This window comes from Oncorhynchus clarkii, chromosome 6 (assembly GCF_045791955.1).
Source record: "Oncorhynchus clarkii lewisi isolate Uvic-CL-2024 chromosome 6, UVic_Ocla_1.0, whole genome shotgun sequence".
In the NCBI taxonomy this organism is placed as follows: Eukaryota; Metazoa; Chordata; class Actinopteri; order Salmoniformes; family Salmonidae; genus Oncorhynchus; species Oncorhynchus clarkii.
The window spans coordinates 87,824,618-87,844,140 of record NC_092152.1 but is presented as its reverse complement, the minus strand read 5'-3'; the positions used below and the strand labels follow the sequence as shown (position 1 = coordinate 87,844,140).

At 46.8% G+C, this 19,523-nt stretch overlaps 1 protein-coding gene across 2 annotated transcripts in view; it reads left to right on the top strand.

The window, feature by feature from the left end:
• The window catches only part of LOC139411769 (tropomodulin-3-like), a 47,740-nt gene that overhangs the window by 10,650 nt on the left and 17,567 nt on the right, over positions 1-19,523 (top strand). Inside the window, exons 2-3 of one of the 2 annotated variants that reach the window (XR_011634640.1) lie at positions 5,541-5,751; positions 7,076-7,232. Coding sequence is in view for 1 of the 2 variants with exons in the window: in XM_071158501.1 (XP_071014602.1) it covers positions 5,626-5,751; positions 7,076-7,232 (283 nt within the window). In the remaining variant the exon portion in view is untranslated. Of the gene's footprint in view, positions 1-5,537; positions 5,752-7,075; positions 7,233-19,523 lie in introns of both variants that reach the window. The other variant, XM_071158501.1, reaches the window with a different exon arrangement.

Sequence of the window (19,523 nt, the reverse complement as noted above, 5' to 3'; positions counted from 1 at the left end):
TACATCTGGACAGTTTCTCCTGACCCTGTGGAAGTCCCTGTACATCTGGACAGTTTCTCCTGACCTTGTGAAGTCCCTGTACATCTGGACAGTTTCTCCTGACCTTGTGAAGTCCCTGTATATCTGGACAGTTTCTCCTGACCCTGTGGAAGTCCCTGTATATCTGGACAGTTTCTCCTGACCTTGTGAAGTCCCTGTACATCTGGACAGTTTCTCCTGACCTTGTGAAGTCCCTGTACATCTGGACAGTTTCTCCTGACCCTGTGGAAGTCCCTGTACATCTGGACAGTTTCTCCTGACCCTGTGGAAGTCCCTGTACATCTGGACAGTTTCTCCTGACCCTGTGGAAGTCCCTGCACATCTGGACAGTTTCTCCTGACCTTGTGAAGTCCCTGTATATCTGGACAGTTTCTCCTGACCTTGTGAAGTCCCTGTATATCTGGACAGTTTCTCCTGACCTTGTGAAGTCCCTGTATATCTGGACAGTTTCTCCTGACCCTGTGGAAGTCCCTGTACATCTGGACAGTTTCTCCTGACCTTGTGAAGTCCCTGTACATCTGGACAGTTTCTCCTGACCTTGTGAAGTCCCTGTACATCTGGACAGTTTCTCCTGACCTTGTGAAGTCCCTGTACATCTGGACAGTTTCTCCTGACCTTGTGAAGTCCCTGTATATCTGGACAGTTTCTCCTGACCCTGTGGAAGTCCCTGTACATCTGGACAGTTTCTCCTGACCTTGTGAAGTCCCTGTACATCTGGACAGTTTCTCCTGACCTTGTGAAGTCCCTGTACATCTGGACAGTTTCTCCTGACCTTGTGAAGTCCCTGTACATCTGGACAGTTTCTCCTGACCTTGTGAAGTCCCTGTATATCTGGACAGTTTCTCCTGACCTTGTGAAGTCCCTGTACATCTGGACAGTTTCTCCTGACCTTGTGAAGTCCCTGTATATCTGGACAGTTTCTCCTGACCTTGTGAAGTCCCTGTACATCTGGACAGTTTCTCCTGACCTTGTGAAGTCCCTGTATATCTGGACAGTTTCTCCTGACCTTGTGAAGTCCCTGTATATCTGGACAGTTTCTGCAGTAAACAGGTAACTGAGGTGAGCATGACTTTGCATACAGCCAGCTCATGTGACTTTTCCCTCAGTGGTGTGTGTCGTGTTTTAGTTTTGTATGTGGGGAGTCTGAGTAGGGGGGGGGGGGGGGTGTACACAAACAAACCCAAAACACAGAAACTGGAGAATGTAACAGTGTGTGTACTGTACATCTATAACTAGAGAGGCTGGTTGTAGTGTGTTGTGGGGGTGTTATTGGCTCTGTGTACTGTACATCTATAACTAGAGAGGCTGGTTGTAGTATGTTGTGGTGGTGTTATTGGCTCTGTGTACTATACATCTATAACTAGAGAGGCTGGTTGTAGTATGTTGTGGTGGTGTTATTGGCTCTGTGTACTGTACATCTATAACTAGAGAGGCTGGTTGTAGTATGTTGTGGTGGTGTTATTGGCTCTGTGTACTGTACATCTATAACTAGAGAGGCTGGTTGTAGTATGTTGTGGGGGTGTTATTGGCTCTGTGTACTGTACATCTATAACTAGAGAGGCTGGTTGTAGTATGTTGTGGGGGTGTTATTGGCTCTGTGTACTGTACATCTATAACTAGAGAGGCTGGTTGTAGTATGTTGTGGTGGTGTTATTGGCTCTGTGTACTGTACATCTATAACTAGAGAGGCTGGTTGTAGTATGTTGTGGGGGTGTTATTGGCTCTGTGTACTGTACATCTATAACTAGAGAGGCTGGTTGTAGTATGTTGTGGGGGTGTTTGGCTCTGTGTACTGTACATCTATAACTAGAGAGGCTGGTTGTAGTATGTTGTGGTGGTGTTATTGGCTCTGTGTACTGTACATCTATAACTAGAGAGGCTGGTTGTAGTGTGTTGTGGGGGTGTTATTGGCTCTGTGTACTGTACATCTATAACTAGAGAGGCTGGTTGTAGTATGTTGTGGGGGTGTTATAGGCTCTGTGTACTGTACATCTATAACTAGAGAGGCTGGTTGTAGTATGTTGTGGTGGTGTTATTGGCTCTGTGTACTGTACATCTATAACTAGAGAGGCTGGTTGTAGTATGTTGTGGTGGTGTTATTGGCTCTGTGTACTGTACATCTATAACTAGAGAGGCTGGTTGTAGTGTGTTGTGGGGGTGTTATTGGCTCTGTGTACTGTACATCTATAACTAGAGAGGCTGGTTGTAGTATGTTGTGGTGGTGTTATTGGCTCTGTGTACTGTACATCTATATCTAGAGAGGCTGGTTGTAGTATGTTGTGGGGGTGTTATTGGCTCTGTGTACTCTACATCTATATCTAGAGAGGCTGGTTGTAGTGTGTTGTGGGGGTGTTATTGGCTCTGTTGACTCTACATCTATATCTAGAGAGGATGGTTGTAGTATGTTGTGGTGGTGTTATTGGCTCTGTGTACTCTACATCTTTATCTAGAGAGGCTGGTTGTAGTATGTTGTGGTGGTGTTATTGGCTCTGTGTACTGTACATCTATAACTAGAGAGGCTGGTTGTAGTATGTTGTGGTGGTGTTATCTGCTGTTGTCTAGGATGATTAGTAGAGCTCGGAGAATGGAATCAATCAGACTCTACTAATGGATCCTCCCAGACCATTACCATCATTACCTCCCTTCCATGCTCCATTACTCCTGTCTGGACTGTCTACTCCACCTAATCACCTGGAGGGTCCTGGAGGAGACAGAAGAACAGCCATTAGTATGGGTTTTATAACCTGTGAAGGTGGTGTTGACTACACACAGAGAAAGTAGATAGATGACGTAAGAGCTGAGTTGGCATTGTGGTAAGAGAATGACGTGTGTGTAGATTAGTCTACAAGTCCGTGGTCTCCAGTCAGACCTCGCTGGCCACTCTGTCTTCCAGTCTCAGCTAATGGAACTCAGAGGTTAACAGTCAGGTGGTTTAGATACTGATGGGTGTGTCTGTGTTGTGGATTTGGCTCTACAATGTCAGAACGTTTTCTGTCAGAAAGGGTTTTTCTAGACCTTGAAAGCTGGCGGCCGTTCCAACAGGGGACTGAAACACGTGTTGTTATCCCACAGATAAACTGTCTGCAGTTAGTTGGCTTTTACCATCATGGATATTTAACTCCTGGTTCAGGGCTTAGTTAGGCGGCAGGGTAGCCTAGTGGTTAGAGCATTGGACTTGTAACCGAAAGGTTGCAAGTTCAAATCCCCGAGCTGACAAGGTACAAAATCTGTCGTTCTGCCCCTGAACAGGCAGTTAACCCACTAGGCCGTCATTGAAAATAAGAATTTGTTCTTAACTGACTTGCCTAGTAAAATAAAAATAAATAAAAAATAAAATAAATAGGCCTACGCTAGATTTAAACACGGCCCATAACCTATTAGAATAGACTACATTGTCTGGAACTTATTCAGGAGGGAGTCCTACCTGTTCTGGTGTTATCAGGCTGTGGACTGGACTCGGACGTGACCCGCCTTATCCCAGTCAACCTGATTTGCATCATCAATAGCCAGCGACGGATGCGATCAACATTACGATCATCATGAATGCTGACATTTCATCTGCTCTCATTTACTTTCCGTTAGGGCAGAGTGAGCCTGTTATTCCCCTGTTAACCCCCTGCTATAGAGCACCACAATGGAGGTGTCATAATACCCACAAAACCTAACGGTCAGACAGGGAAATGTTTCCAATTGTTTTTCTACAATTCATTTAAAAAGTGTCTTTTATCAATATGTTCGACTCTATTTACTCTCCAATTCTGAATTGCTAATTAGTATTAAAGTAGACATCGTGCAAAACTACAAATCCCAGCATGCTCCTGCAGGTCATCTCTAACTGACACCTTTACTAACAGGTATTGTGTCAATTTAAAACTTTCACAAGACGGTTCACAGAATTGTCCATTTGAAAGAAATGTAGCCAGTTTATTCATGAATACATTTAGATAGTTAAATCCCGGGATTCTTACCTTTGCCTCGATTCGTCAGTCTGGTCCAGATCATCATGGTATTTGTAGTTCTTTATGATAGCCACATTAGCAGCTAATTAGCATTTCATTTTTGGGAGGTAAATACAGGCCAATATATATATAATATATTAGTCACTTTGTCTGAGAGAGATTTACATGGTAATCAAACCATCACCCCGGGGAATGCCGACACATAACATCACCCCGGGGGAAGCCGACACATAACATCACCCCGGGGGAAGCCGACACATAACATCACCCCGGGGGAAGCCGACACATAACATCACCCCGGGGGAAGCCGACACAAAACACAGACCTTATTTTACGTGTTTCTAAAATCCGCTACGGGGAAAAATGAATGGTGGAAAAACGTCTGGAACCATTTCCCTGTTTGACCGCTAGGTTTTCTGGGTATTATGACTCACACACTGTGGTACTTTATTCCAGGCTGTTGCTGTGTTAGTGTGGTGTTTGATTCCTTAATGGAGGAGTGGACAGTAAACCTCTGATTCTTGAGAGAACAGACCAAAACAGAGAGAGAGAACAGACCAAAACAGGGAGAGAGACCAGAACAGACCAGAACAGAGAGAGAGAACGATGTGGGAGAGGGAACAGACCAGAACAGGGAGAGAGAACAGAGAGAGAACAGACCAGAACAGAGAGAGGGAGAACGATGTGGGAGAGAGAACAGAACAGAGACAGAGAACGATGTGGGAGAGAGAACAGAACAGAACAGAGAGAGAGAACGATGTGGGAGAGAGAACAGAACAGAACAGAGAGAGAGAACAATGTTCCCTCTAAACCACACAGCTCCACCCAGACTGCATTAAGAATAAAATGGCCGCTGTGCCGAGGTCGTGGAAGATTGAACTCCACTCAACTTTTGTTTACACCCATGTTTCCCAACTCCAGTCCTCCTGTGCCTCCAGCAGCACGTTGTTGTCCCAGACAAACATACCTGATTCAACTAGTCAAGGGCTTGATGATTAGTTTTATTTAACATTTACTTAGCTAGGAAAGTCAGTTAAGAACAAATTCGTATTTTCAGTGACGGCTTACCGGGGAACAGCAGGTTAACTGCCTTGTTCAGTGGCAGAACAGATTTTTACCTTGTCAGCTCGGGGATTCGATCCAGCAACCTTTCGGTTACTAGTCCAACGCACCGATATTGGCCATATAACACAAATCCCAGAAGTGCCTTATTATTATTATTATTATTATAAACTGGTTATCAACATCATTAGAAAGGTAAAAAGCTATTTGTTTGTCGTACCCGTGGTATACGGTCTGATATACCACAGCTTTCAGACAATCAGCATCCAGGACTGGAACCACCCAGTTTATGTGATGTTTAAGACCGAAGGACAGACGCTGTCTGACTGGCTTTAACTACATCACCTACTTGATGATCCCACTAACTCACATGTTATCATCCTCTCTGTCTCTCTCTCTCTCTCTGTCTGTCTGCCTGCCTGCCTCTCTGTCTGCCTGCCTGCCTGCCTGCCTCTGTCTGTCTGTCTGTCTCTCTAGCAGATTACCTGCCCCTAGGCGTGACACTTGGACCCAGAGGGACACAGACAGACACCCTGGTCTGCGGTTGGTGTAGCAGAGAGAGAACATGGCATTGTCGTTTAAGAAAGACCTGGAGAAGTACAAGGAGATTGACGAGGATGAGATCCTTAACAACCTGTCAGAGCAGGAACTCAAACAACTGGAGACTGCCCTGGAGGAGATGGACCCAGAGGTATGGAGAGGCGGGGGGGAGGTCTCAGTCTGTTTCTGTGTCTTCCTTGTTCGCCAGACAGACATCTCATTCTTATCAACTTTTAACCTCCCAACTCAACTCTCGCAATCCTCAACTCTCAATGTTGGGAAATCTAAGGGAGAGTGTGTGTGTGTGTGTGTGTGTGTGTGTGTGTGTGTGTTTGTGTGTGTTGATTCTGCATGCAGTCTGCCAAGCGTTTCTATGTTGATTTGCACGCAGAGTAGAGGAGGAGGCGCAGCAGAGTAGAGGATGCGGCGCGGCAGAGTAGTAGAGGATGAGGCGCAGCAGAGTAGTAGAGGAGGAGGCGTCGTAGAGGAGGAGGGGTAGTAGAGTAGTAGAGGAGGGGTAGTAGAGGAGGAGGCGTCGTAGAGGAGGAGGGGTAGTAGAGTAGTAGAGGAGGAGGGGTAGTAGAGGAGGAGGCGTCGTAGAGGAGGAGGGGTAGTAGAGTAGTAGAGGAGGAGGCGCAGCAGAGTAGTAGAGGAGGAGGCGTCGTAGAGGAGGAGGGGTAGTAGAGTAGTAGAGGAGGGGTAGTAGAGGAGGAGGCGTCGTAGAGGAGGAGGGGGAGGAGGGGTAGTAGAGGAGGAGGCGTCGTAGAGGAGGAGGGGTAGTAGAGTAGTAGAGGAGGAGGCGCAGCAGAGTAGTAGAGGAGGAGGCGTCGTAGAGGAGGAGGCGCAGCAGAGTAGTAGAGGAGGAGGCGCAGCAGAGTAGAGGAGGAGGCGTCGTAGAGGAGGAGGCGTAGGAGAGGAGGAGGCGTAGTAGAGGAGGAGGCGCAGCAGAGTAGTAGAGGAGTAGGCGCAGCAGAGTAGAGGAGGAGGAGGAGGAGGCGCAGCAGAGTAGAGGAGGAGGAGGAGGAGGAGGAGGAGTTCGTGCAGCAGAGTAGAGGAGGAGGAGGAGGCAGAGTAGAGGAGGAGGAGGCGCAGCAGAGTGGAGGAGGAGGTCGTAGTCAAACCCCTCCAGGACTCCAGTGAGGTTAATTTTCCTTTTCAAGGGCCAGAGTGTGAGGTACAACAGCCGTTTATTTGTGATATTACACGATACACCTCAACAGAAGTATTGGGACTAGGCCAATGTGTTGTTACATCTCAAGTAGAGAACATCTTAAACATTCTTCTTGTCTTTCACTTATACACCGCATGAAGGAGATGAGTCCACTAACTAGGCAACCGTAGGAACGCCACTCAACACAACACAGCACAGAATGCAGCCCTAGTGTTTTTAAACATGGCACATGAATTCACCAATTACCAATTGATCAATCAGTCAATAAACCCATGTGTCCACCCCTCTGTGTCCCCCCCCCCAGAATGCATTGCTGCCAGCGTCGATGCGTCAGAAGGACCACACAGTGAAAGCAGCCACCGGCCCCTACAGCAGAGAGAAACTACTCAGTTTTCTGGAGAAGGAGGCCCTGGAGTATAAAGACAGAGATGATGTGGTGTCTTTCTCTGGAGAGAGGAAAGGTAGGAAGCCCTGGAGTATAAGGACAGAGATGATGTTGTCTTTCTCTGGAGAGAGGAAAGGTAGGAGGCCCTGGAGTATAAAGACAGAGATGATGTGGTGTCTTTCTCTGGAGAGAGGAAAGGTAGGAGGCCCTGGAGTATAAAGACAGAGATGATGTGGTGTCTTTCTCTGGAGAGAGGAAAGGTAGGAGGCCCTGGAGTATAAAGACAGAGATGATGTTGTGTCTTTCTCTGGAGAGAGGAAAGGTAGGAGGCCCTGGAGTATAAAGACAGAGATGATGTGGTGTCTTTCTCTGGAGAGAGGAAAGGTAGGAGGCCCTGGAGTATAAAGACAGAGATGATGTGGTGTCTTTCTCTGGAGAGAGGAAAGGTAGGAGGCCCTGGAGTATAAAGACAGAGATGATGTGGTGTCTTTCTCTGGAGAGAGGAACGGTAGGAGGCCCTGGAGTATAAAGACGATTTTTCTCAGTAGCTGTGGCAAAAGTAGCTGGGGGGGTGGTCTGGGGGCATGCTACCCTGGGGGGGTTCGGAGAATGATAGTCTACTCCAAAATGCATGACGTCATCTGAAATATAACCGATGCGGCCCACTGCACCGAGACATGAGGAGGAGGGAAGCGGTGGCTGTGCGCTTGTGGCTCTCATTCACTCCGTTTGCTACAAATATACATGGTAACGTATCACTCGGCTCTTAAAGAGACAGGGAAAGGTTTTGGCAATTGAACTCATGAATACCATTTGTATGTCTCTGCATGCAGTTTGAAGGTAGTTTTTCAAGACATTGCTAACTAGCGTTAGCGCGATGACAGGAAGTCTGGTATTGGTGCTGGCGCTAGTTAACATTTGCGCCAAAGCTAGTTATAGCAACTTCCCTTCCCAGACATAAAAATTGGTATCCATGAATGAATCTGACTCTGGGTCAGTAGAAAAGTGGCTTAATTGCCCCCCCCCCCCCCCCCCAAAAAAAATGTGCTCTATCCCTTTAATTAAAAGCGCATCACGGCAGAAATACCATTATTTATATATTTATTTACTCTGACATCACTCGTTCTGGTATTGCTTTCGTTTTTTACTGTTTGTATTATGTGTGTATTGCTAGGTATTATTATTATTATACTGTTGGAGCTAAAAACACCAGCATTACTACACTGTTGGAGCTAGAAACACCAGCATTACTACACTGTTGGAGCTAGAAACACCAGCATTACTACACTGTTGGAGCTAGAAACACCAGCATTACTACACTGTTGGAGCTAGAAACACCAGCATTACTACACTGTTGGAGCTAGAAACACCAGCATTACTACACTGTTGGAGCTAGAAACACCAGCATTACTACACTGTTGGAGCTAGAAACACCAGCATTACTACACTGTTGGAGCTAGAAACACCAGCATTACTACACTGTTGGAGCTAGAAACACCAGCATTACTACACTGTTGGAGCTAGAAACACCAGCATTACTACACTGTTGGAGCTAGAAACACCAGCATTACTACACTGTTGGAGCTAGAAACACCAGCATTACTACACTGTTGGAGCTAGAAACACCAGCATTACTACACTGTTGGAGCTAGAAACACCAGCATTACTACACTGTTGGAGCTAGAAACACCAGCATTACTACACTGTTGGAGCTATAAACACCAGCATTACTGCACTGTTGGAGCTAGAAACACCAGCATTACTACACTGTTGGAGCTAGAAACTCCAGCATTACTACACTGTTGGAGCTAGAAACACCAGCATTACTACACTGTTGGAGCTAGAAACACCAGCATTACTACACTGTTGGAGCTAGAAACACCAGCATTACTACACTGTTGGAGCTAGAAACACCAGCATTACTACACTGTTGGAGACAGAAACACCAGCATTACTACACTGTTGGAGCTAGAAACACCAACATTACTACACTGTTGGAGCTATAAACACCAGCATTACTGCACTGTTGGAGCTAGAAACACCAACATTACTACACTGTTGGAGCTATAAACACCAGCATTACTGCACTGTTGGAGCTAGAAACACCAGCATTACTACACTGTTGGAGCTAGAAACTCCAGCATTACTACACTGTTGGAGCTAGAAACACCAGCATTACTACACTGTTGGAGCTAGAAACACCAGCATTACTGCACTGTTGGAGACAGAAACACCAGCATTACTGCACTGTTGGAGACCAGAGGCGACCAGAGGCGTTGCGGGCAATGTTTAGATGTTGCGGGCAATGTTTGTGGTCTTGAAGGGAAGGCTCAGACAGGTGTGTATTGTATTGCAGGCATGTTGACCGTGTGTGTGTGTGTGTGTGTGTGTGTGTGTGTGTGTGTGTGTGAGATATTGGTCTCAGCTGTAATCAGTCCACTGCTGCGTCTGCAGGTATTACTAATGCATGTCTACTCTGGTATTACACAATACACAGCTGAGAGAAGGGGAGGAGTGTGGGCCGGGGGAGGAGGAGAAGTGTGGGCTGGGGGAGGAGTGTGGGCTGGGGGAGGAGGAGGGTTGTGGGCTGAGGGGGAGTGTGGGCTGGGGGAGGAGGAGGTGTGTGGGCTGGGGGAGGAGGAGTGTGGGCTGGAGGAGGGGTGTGGGCTGGGGGAGGAGGAGAAGTGTGGGCTGGAGGAGAAGTGTGGGCTGGAGGAGGGGTGTGGGCTGGGGGAGGAGGAGGAGGAGTGTGGGCTGGGAGTGGGGTGTTGGCTGGGGGAGGAGGAGGAGGGGTGTGGGCTGGGAGAGGAGGAGGGTTGTGGGCTGAGGAGGAGTGTGGGCTGGGAGAGGAGGAGGAGTGTGGGCTGGGAGAGGAGGAGGAGTGTGGGCTGGGGGAGGAGTGTGGGCTGGGGGAGGAGGAGGCGTGTGGGCTGGGGGAGGAGTGTGGGCTGGGGGAGGAGGAGGAGTGTGGGCTGGGGGAGGGGTGTGGGCTGGGGGAGGAGGAGGAGGAGTGTGGGCTGGGATTGGGGTGTTGGCTGGGGGAGGAGGAGGAGGGGTGTGGGCTGGGAGAGGAGGACGGTTGTGGGCTGAGGAGGAGTGTGGGCTGGGAGAGGAGGAGGAGTGTGGGCTGGGGGAGGAGGAGGAGTGTGGGCTGGGGGAGGAGGAGGAGTGTGGGCTGGGGGAGGAGGAGGAGTGTGGGCTGAGGAGGAGTGTGGGCTGGGAGAGGAGGAGCAGTGTGGGCTGGGGGAGGAGGGGTGTGGGCTGAGGAGCAGTGTGGGCTGGGTGAGGAGGAGGAGTGTGGGCTGGGGGAGGGGTGTGGGCTGGGGGAGGAGGAGGAGTGTGGGCTGGGGGAGGAGGAGGAGTGTGGGCTGGGGGAGGAGGAGGAGTGTGGGCTGGGGGAGGAGGAGGAGTGTGGGCTGGGGGAGGAGGAGGGGTGTGGGCTGGGGGAGGAGGAGGAGTGTGGGCTGGGGGAGACAGAGAGAAGAATAGTGAGGGAGAAAAAATCAATATGGTGGTACAGTCCAACTACATTACAGAGGGATTTCATTGGGCTTGGAGACACACACACACACACACACACTTCTGGGTAGGAATATGCCTTTCATAGCCTCAAGTACCAGTATGTATATAGAGCACGGTTGGGGTTGTTACCTCCAGTATGTATATAGAGCAGGGTTGGGGTTGTTACCTCCAGTATGTATATAGAGCAGGGTTAGGGTTGTTACCTCCAGTATGTATATAGAGCAGGGTTGGGGTTGTTACCTCCAGTATGTATATAGAGCAGGGTTAGGGTTGTTACCTCTAGTACCAGTATGTATATAGAGCAGGGCTAGGGTTGTTACCTCCAGTATGTATATAGAGCAGGGTTAGGGTTGTTACCTCCAGTATGTATATAGAGCAGGGTTAGGGTTGTTACCTCCAGTATGTATATAGAGCAGGGTTAGGGTTGTTACCTCCAGTATGTATATAGAGCAGGGTTAGGGTTGTTACCTCCAGTATGTATATAGAGCAGGGTTAGGGTTGTTACCTCCAGTATGTATATAGAGCAGGGTTAGGGTTGTTACCTCCAGTATGTATATAGAGCAGGGTTAGGGTTTTTACCTCCAGTATGTATATAGGGCAGGGTTAGGGTTGTTACCTCCAGTATGTATATAGGGCAGGGTTAGGGTTGTTACCTCCAGTATGTATATAGAGCAGGGTTAGGGTTGTTACCTCCAGTATGTATATAGAGCAGGGTTAGGGTTGTTACCTCCAGTATGTATATAGAGCAGGGTTGGGGTTGTTACCTCCAGTATGTGTATATATAGAGCAGGGTTAGGGTTGTTACCTCCAGTATGTGTATATATAGAGCAGGGTTAGGGTTGTTACCTCCAGTATGTATATATAGAGCAGGGTTAGGGTTGTTACCTCCAGTAGAATTCCAGAACCATGATGTCATGGCCCCTGATCTCTGGAGAGGAAGCCTGTCAGGAATAACCACACACACATTCCTCTTCCCTCACCCCACTGTGTGTGTGGTGACAGACCATAGCAACAACTCTTGTTATCAGCAGGGGCTGATTTAATGAGTCTCGTGGAATTTACATTCGATTAGACCTTAAAAGTGATTTGTGTTTTACTTGTTGTATAAACACACCATGGTCCCCAAAATCAGACTAAGTGGACTGGACAAGAGTTTCTGGAGAGATTTGAGAGCTTTTCAGTGATGAGCACAATTCATATTAGTAGCAGAGATGTGTTATACACATCACACAGGTGACTCTCTGGCTTCCCCGTAGCGAACCAGTCACCACCAGCCTGGTTAGCTACCCTTTGCCTGGTGAAAAGGGATACTTCAGGATTTTGCCAATGAGGCCCTTAGACTTCATCATTGAGCTAACGCTAGTTAGCATTGGCTTGCAAAACCACCTCTACCTTCCTTCATACTGGACACAGAGACATAGAAATGGTATCAGTGAGTTCATCTGACTCTGGGGGAAGTTGGTGAAGGGCCTCACTGCCAAAATCCCCAAGTATCCCTTTAAGAAACACAAGCTGCTTTAAAAAAATTGAAAACAATAGCAGCAGTGAGTTTAATAGTGAAACAGTCTAACTATGTTTGTCTCTCCCCTTTAGTATAGAAAAGTAGTGCAGTTGTAGTCTCACTCAACCCTCCCACTTTCCCCACAGCGTTTTCATAGCCAAGTTCTGTAGCCATGTCTCCCACTTCCTCAGAGAAAACGTCTTGATTCTCTTACCGCTCAAAAGATATTACCCATAACACCACCACTATGTATTGTATTGTACTGTAGAGACTCCATTCTGTAACGGCCTGTAGAGAGACTCCATTCTGTAACGGCCTGTAGAGAGACTCCATTCTGTAACGGCCTGTAGAGAGACTCCATTCTGTAACGGCCTGTAGAGAGACTCCATTCTGTAACGGCCTGTAGAGAGACTCCATTCTGTAATGGCCTGTAGAGAGACTCCATTCTGTAACGGCCTGTAGAGAGACTCAATTCTGTAACGGCCTGTAGAGAGACTCCATTCTGTAACGGCCTGTAGAGAGGCTCCATTCTGTAACGGCCTGTAGAGAGACTCCATTCTGTAACGGCCTGGAGAGAGACTCCATTCTGTAACAGCTGGTGAGAAATTACAGGAAAAGGTTGAGAAACAGTGTAGAGGGTTTGAGATGTGGCTATGACTGGACTCTCTGTGGCTCTCCCTCTCTCTCGCTCTCCCTCTCTCTCGCTCTCTTTCTCTCTCGCTCTCTTTCTCTCTCGCTCTCTTTGTCTCTCTCGCTCTCTCGCCCTCTTTCTCTCTTTCTGTCTCTCTTTGTCTCTCCCTGTCTCTCGCTCTCGCTCGCTCTCTCGCTCTCTTTGTCTCTCTCGCTCTCTTTGTCTCTCTCGCTCTCGCTCTCGCTCTCTTTGTCTCTCGCTCTCTTTGTCTCTCGCTCTCTTTGTCTCTCGCTCTCTTTGTCTCTCGCTCTCTTTGTCTCTCGCTCTCTTTGTCTCTCTCTCTCTCTCTCTCTCTCTCTCTCTCTCTCTCTCTCTCTCTCTCTCTCTCTCTCTCTCTCTCTTTGTCTCTGTGTGTTTCTGTCTCACTCATTCTCTCTGGCTTGACTTCTCTTCCTGAAAGAGCCTTTAGACGGCCATTCTGTGTCGGTCCCTGTGGACAACAGTTTCAGTTACCCCCATTATAGACAGACACAGAGAGAAGCACCCAAGCTGCACCTAGAGTGTCTGTAGTACATACAACCTCACAGATATTTGACATGTAGGATATCACCTGTAGGGGAAGGAGAAGGTCATGCAGAGACAGTTGAACCACTGTGTGTTAACCAGGAGGCTGTGACTGTGGCTGTAAGTGCTGGGGATAGTAGACTAACTGTTAGCTGACTCTTCTCCAGAGGGCCTGACACAGGAAGTGGGGTGTTGTGGGTAATGGCTGTATTTACTGTTTAGAGGCTTTTCAGGAAGTGCCAAGGCCCCCTCGAGACTAGACCGCCTTTTAGACTGGAGAGTAGGGGGGCACGGAGGGTGTTCTGTCGGAGGGGCGGCAGGGGGGGACTGAAGGACAATTCGATTTAAGTTTGAGTCATTTAGCAGACGCTGTTATTCAGAGCCACTTCTAGTAGTGAGTGAATACATTCCCATGAAGGAAAGGGTCACAATAATTTCCTGATTTTAAAGTGAGGGTGTTGGGGGCACAGAGGCACAGAGGCCATTCTCCTTGAGGGAGTTGTGTGGCAGGAGAAGAGGGAGAGGGGCTACTGAAGGAAAAGGCTACTGTATATTTTTTTAGAGTGTGTTGGGGGGGGGGGGGGGGCACTGATGGGGTTGTCTGGTACTGTATTTCATGTACAGTATTTCATATACAGTACTTCATATACAGTATTTAATATACAGTACTTCATATACAGTACTTCATATACAGTATTTAATATACAGTACTTCATATACAGTACTTCATATACAGTATTTAATATACAGTACTTCATATACAGTATTTAATATACAGTACTTCATATACAGTACTTCATATACAGTATTTAATATACAGTACTTCATATACAGTATTTAATATACAGTATTTAATATACAGTACTTCATATACAGTATTTAATATACAGTACTTCATATACAGTATTTAATATACCGTACTTCATATACAGTACTTCATATACAGTATTTAATATACAGTACTTCATATACAGTACTTCATATACAGTACTTAATATACAGTACTTCATATACAGTACTTCATATACAGTACTTCATATACAGTACTTCATATACAGTATTTCATATACAGTACTTCATATACAGTACCAGTCAAAAGTTTGGACACCACTACTCATTTAAAAGTTTTTCTTTATTTTGACTGTTTTCTACGTTGTAGAATAATAGTGAAGACATAAACTATGAAATAACACAAAATATAAAATATTGTTGTTATTATTGTTTACCACTTTTGTTTGGTTACTACATGATTCCTTCCGTATGTAGCTGTTATTTAATAGTTTGATGTCTTCACTATTATTCTACAACGTAGAAAACAGTCAAAATAAAGAAAACCCCTAGAATGAGTAGGTGTGTCCTAACTGTTGACTGGTAACTGTTGACTGTTGACTGTTGACTGTTGACTGTTGACTGTTGACTGTTGACTGTTGACTGGTAACTGTTGACTGGTAACTGTTGACTGGTGACTGTTGACTGGTGACTGTTGACTGGTAACTGTTGACTGGTAACTGTTGACTGGTAACTGTTGACTGGTAACTGTTGACTGGTAACTGTTGACTGGTACCTGTTGACTGACTGGTACCTGTTGACTGACTGGTACCTGTTGACTGACTGGTACCTGTTGACTGACTGGTACCTGTTGACTGACTGGTAACTGTTGACTGACTGGTAACTGTTGACTGTTGACTGACTGGTAACTGGTAACTGTTGACTGTTGACTGACTGGTAACTGTTGACTAGTAACTGTTGACTGGTAACTGTTGACTGGTAACTGTTGACTGGTAACTGTTCACTGACTGGTAACTGTTCACTGACTGGTAGCTGTTGACTGTTGACTGACTGGTAACTGTTGACTAGTAACTGTTGACTAGTAACTGTTGACTGGTAACTGTTGACTGGTAACTGTTCACTGACTGGTAACTGTTCACTGACTGGTAACTGTTCACTGACTGGTAACTGTTCACTGACTGGTAACTGTTGACTGGTAACTGTTGACTGGAGACTGTTGACTGGAGACTGTTGACTGGAGACTGTTGACTGGTACCTGTTGACTGGTAACTGTTGACTGGTAACTGTTGACTGGTAACTGTTGACTGGTACCTGTTGACTGGTAACTGTTGACTGGTAACTGTTGACTGGTAACTGTTGACTGGTAACTGTTGACTGGTAACTGTTGACTGGTACCTGTTGACTGGTTAACTGTTGACTGGTTAACTGTTGACTGGTTAACTGTTGACTGGTGACTGTTGACTGGTTGACTGGTGACTGTTGACTGGTACCTGTAAAGGATTACGTGCTGATGGGGTTGGGGAGAATAGCAGCCTCTGTATGTAGCTGTGTGTTGTAACTGTTGACTGGTACCTGTTGACTGGTAACTGTTGACTGGTACCTGTTGACTGGTAACTGTTGACTGGTAACTGTTGACTGGTAACTGTTGACTGGTACCTGTTGACTGGTACCTGTTGACTGGTAACTGTTGACTGGTACCTGTTGACTGGTACCTGTTGACTGGTAACTGTTGACTGGTACCTGTTGACTGGTAACTGTTGACTGGTTAACTGTTGACTGGTTAACTGTTGACTGGTTAACTGTTGACTGGTTAACTGTTGACTGGTTAACTGTTGACTGGTGACTGTTGACTGGTTGACTGGTGACTGTTGACTGGTACCTGTAAAGGATTACGTGCTGATGGGGTTGGGGAGAGTAGCAGCCTCTGTATGTAGCTGTGTGTTGTAACTGTTGACTGGTACCTGTTGACTGGTAACTGTTGACTGGTTAACTGTTGACTGGTTAACTGTTGACTGGTTAACTGTTGACTGGTTAACTGTTGACTGGTTAACTGTTGACTGGTGACTGTTGACTGGTTGACTGGTGACTGTTGACTGGTTAAAAGGATTACGTGCTGATGGGGTTGGGGAGAATAGCAGCCTCTGTATGTAGCTGTGTGTTGTAACTGTTGACTGGTACCTGTTGACTGGTACCTGTAAAGGATTACGTGCTGATGGGGTTGGGGAGAATAGCAGCCTCTGTATGTAGCTGTGTGTTGTAACGTCTGGCCAACAAGTTAGTTGCCCCCAGCAGCAGCATAGAGGAGTTTAGACTTTACTCTCTGTTCCGTGACTTCCTGTCTCTTTCCTTCTGCTGCTGCTGGGTTTCCATGACAATGCCTCCGGGGCCCGACTGAAGGAGGGAGAGAGACGGGGAGGGAGGGAGAAAAGAGAGCGAGACGAGCGAGAGATGCAGACGGTCTTGTCTCCTCAGTCTGATGAAGATCTCCAGCTGTGTTATGTAAAGATGTCTGCTCTCTGTCTCTCTCTCTCACACACACACACACACACACACACACACACAGACACACAAACCAAGACACACAAACCAAGACAAAGCAGAAGGGTTCATGGGTAGACGGTACACAGGACAGACAGAAATAGCAGCAACCAGACAGAGCAGAGTAGAACACACTGTACCACTTAGATACAGTCCATCCTGCAGTAGAACACACTGTACCACTTAGATACAGTCCATCCTGCAGTAGAACACATTGTACCACTTAGATACAGTCCATCCTGCAGTAGAACACACTGTACCACTTAGATACAGTCCATCCTGCAGTAGAACACACTGTACCACTTAGATACAGTCCATCCTACAGTAGAACACACTGTACCACTTAGATACAGTCCATCCTGCAGTAGAACACATTGTACTACTTAGATACAGTCCATCCTGCAGTAGAACACACTGTACAACTTAGATACAGTCCATCCTGCAGTAGAACACATTGTACTAGCCCTCGCTCTCTCTCTCTAGCCCCTTCCTTCTCTCTCTCTAGCCCCTCCATCTCTCTCTCTAGCCCCCTCCTTCTCTCTCTCTAGCCCCTCCATCTCTCTCTCTAGCCCCCTCCTTCTCTCTCTCTAGCCCCCTCCTTCTCTCTCTCTAGCCCCTTCTTCTCTCTCTCTAGCCCCTCCTTCTCTCTCTTTACCCCTTCCTTCTCTCTCTCTAGCCCTCTCTCTCTCTCTCTGTGTCTTGTCTCTGGCTCTGTTGGTGTGTTCTCTAAAGACCGCTGTAGTAGACACACATTAGCCGCTAGGAGTTAGCGTTATGGATAAAAACGACCACAGAATGAGTTGGAGCAAATCAAATTTATTTATATAGCCCTTCGTACATCAGCTGATATCTCAAAGTGCTGTACAGAAACCCAGCCTAAAACCCCAAACAGCAAGCAATGCAGGTGTAGAAGCACGGTGGCTAGGAAAAACTCCCTAGAAAGGCCAAAACCTAGGAAGAAACCTAGAGAGGAACCAGGCTATGTGGGGTGGCCAGTCCTCTTCTGGCTGTGCCGGGTGGAGATTATAACAGAACATGGCCAAGATGTTCAAATGTTCATAAATGACCAGCATGGTCGAATAATAATAAGGCAGAACAGTTGAAACTGGAGCAGCAGCACGGTCAGGTGGACTGGGGACAGCAAGGAGTCATCATGTCAGGTAGTCCTGGGGCATGGTCCTAGGGCTCAGGTCAGTTGAAACTGGAGCAGCAATATAATATACATTAGCCACTAGGAGTTAGCATTATGGATAAAACGACATCAGAATGAGTTGGAGCAGCTAATATACATTAGCCACTAGGAGTTAGCGTTGTGGATAAAACGACCTCAGAATGAGTTGGAGCAGCTAATATACATTAGCCGCTAGGAGTTAGCATTATGGATAAAACAACCTCAGAATGAGTTGGAGCAGCCAATATACGTTAGCCGCTAGGAGTTAGCGTTATGGATAAAACGACCTCCGATTGAGTTGGAGCAGCTAATATACATTAGCCGCTAGGAGTTAGCATTATGGATAAAACGACCTCTAGAGACCCCAGAGTAGAAACATCATGACATCAATCTCACACAGCTCAGAGAAAATGAACTAAACAAGACAAGTACATGAGTAATGGAAATGTCTTGTGTGTGTTCATCGGTAAGATATGGGTTCTGGGGTGTGTGCTCTGGTTCGCTGGTGGTGATGTCATTCCTAGGTACAGTAATTACAGACTGGTGTATAGATATGCAGGCAGAGAGAGTGAGAGCACGGAAAATGTGTGTAATGGGAAATAGAATACTGTGTGTGTGTGTGTGTGTGTGTGTGTGTGTGTGTGTGTGTGTGTGTGTGTGTGTGTGTGTGTGTGTGTGTGTGTGTGTGTGTGTGTGTATGAAACATTGACTAATGTAGTGTTAGTTCAAATAGACATAATTGAGAATAATGATAGCTGTATTATACAATTACAGACTGGAACACACACAGACACACACAGTCAGGGCTAAGCAGTCGATGTGCTTCCTAGAGGAACAATATAACCCCGTCCAGATAGGAAGGGTTGGAGCAGGGGTGTCAAACATACGACCCGGGCTGGATCCGGCCAATCCGTCCCTCGGCGTGGGTTTGAGTACAACACAATAAATACACTAAATGTTGTTTCTGTTGGGGAAACAAACTCAATATACTTTAATATGACTCAAACCAAATCGAACCTGTACAACTAATAAGGGACATACAGTTTGACTGTGTCCAGCTCTGATAAACACCAGAATGAGACAGTCAAGGAGCATCAAATTCCCCCAAAATGATAGAGGATCTTTTTTTTTTTTTGCCAGTTTTGATGGTAAGGAAATATAACCAATTTTCATTGCGGCCCTACGGACCTTGTTGAAGACCGAATGCAGCCCCTGGGGATTCAACACCAGTAGGGTCCTGAATCTCCCCTGGGTTCAACACTAGATGGGTCCTACATCTCCCCTGGGTTCAACACTAGATGGGTCCTGTATCTCCCCTGGGTTCAACACTAGATGGGTCCTACATCTCCCCTGGGTTCAACACTAGTAGAGTCCTGAATCTCCCCTGGGTTCAACACTAGTAGAGTCCTGTATCTCCCCTGGGTTCAACACTAGTAGAGTCCTGAATCTCCCCTGGGTTCAACACTAGTAGAGTCCTGAATCTCCCCTGGGTTCAACACTAGTCGAGTCCTGAATCTCCCCTGGGTTCAACACTAGATGGGTCCTGTATCTCCCCTGGGTTCAACACTAGATGGGTCCTGTATCTCCCCTGGGTTCAACACTAGTCAAGTCCTGAATCTCCCCTGGGTTCAACACTAGTAGAGTCCTGAAT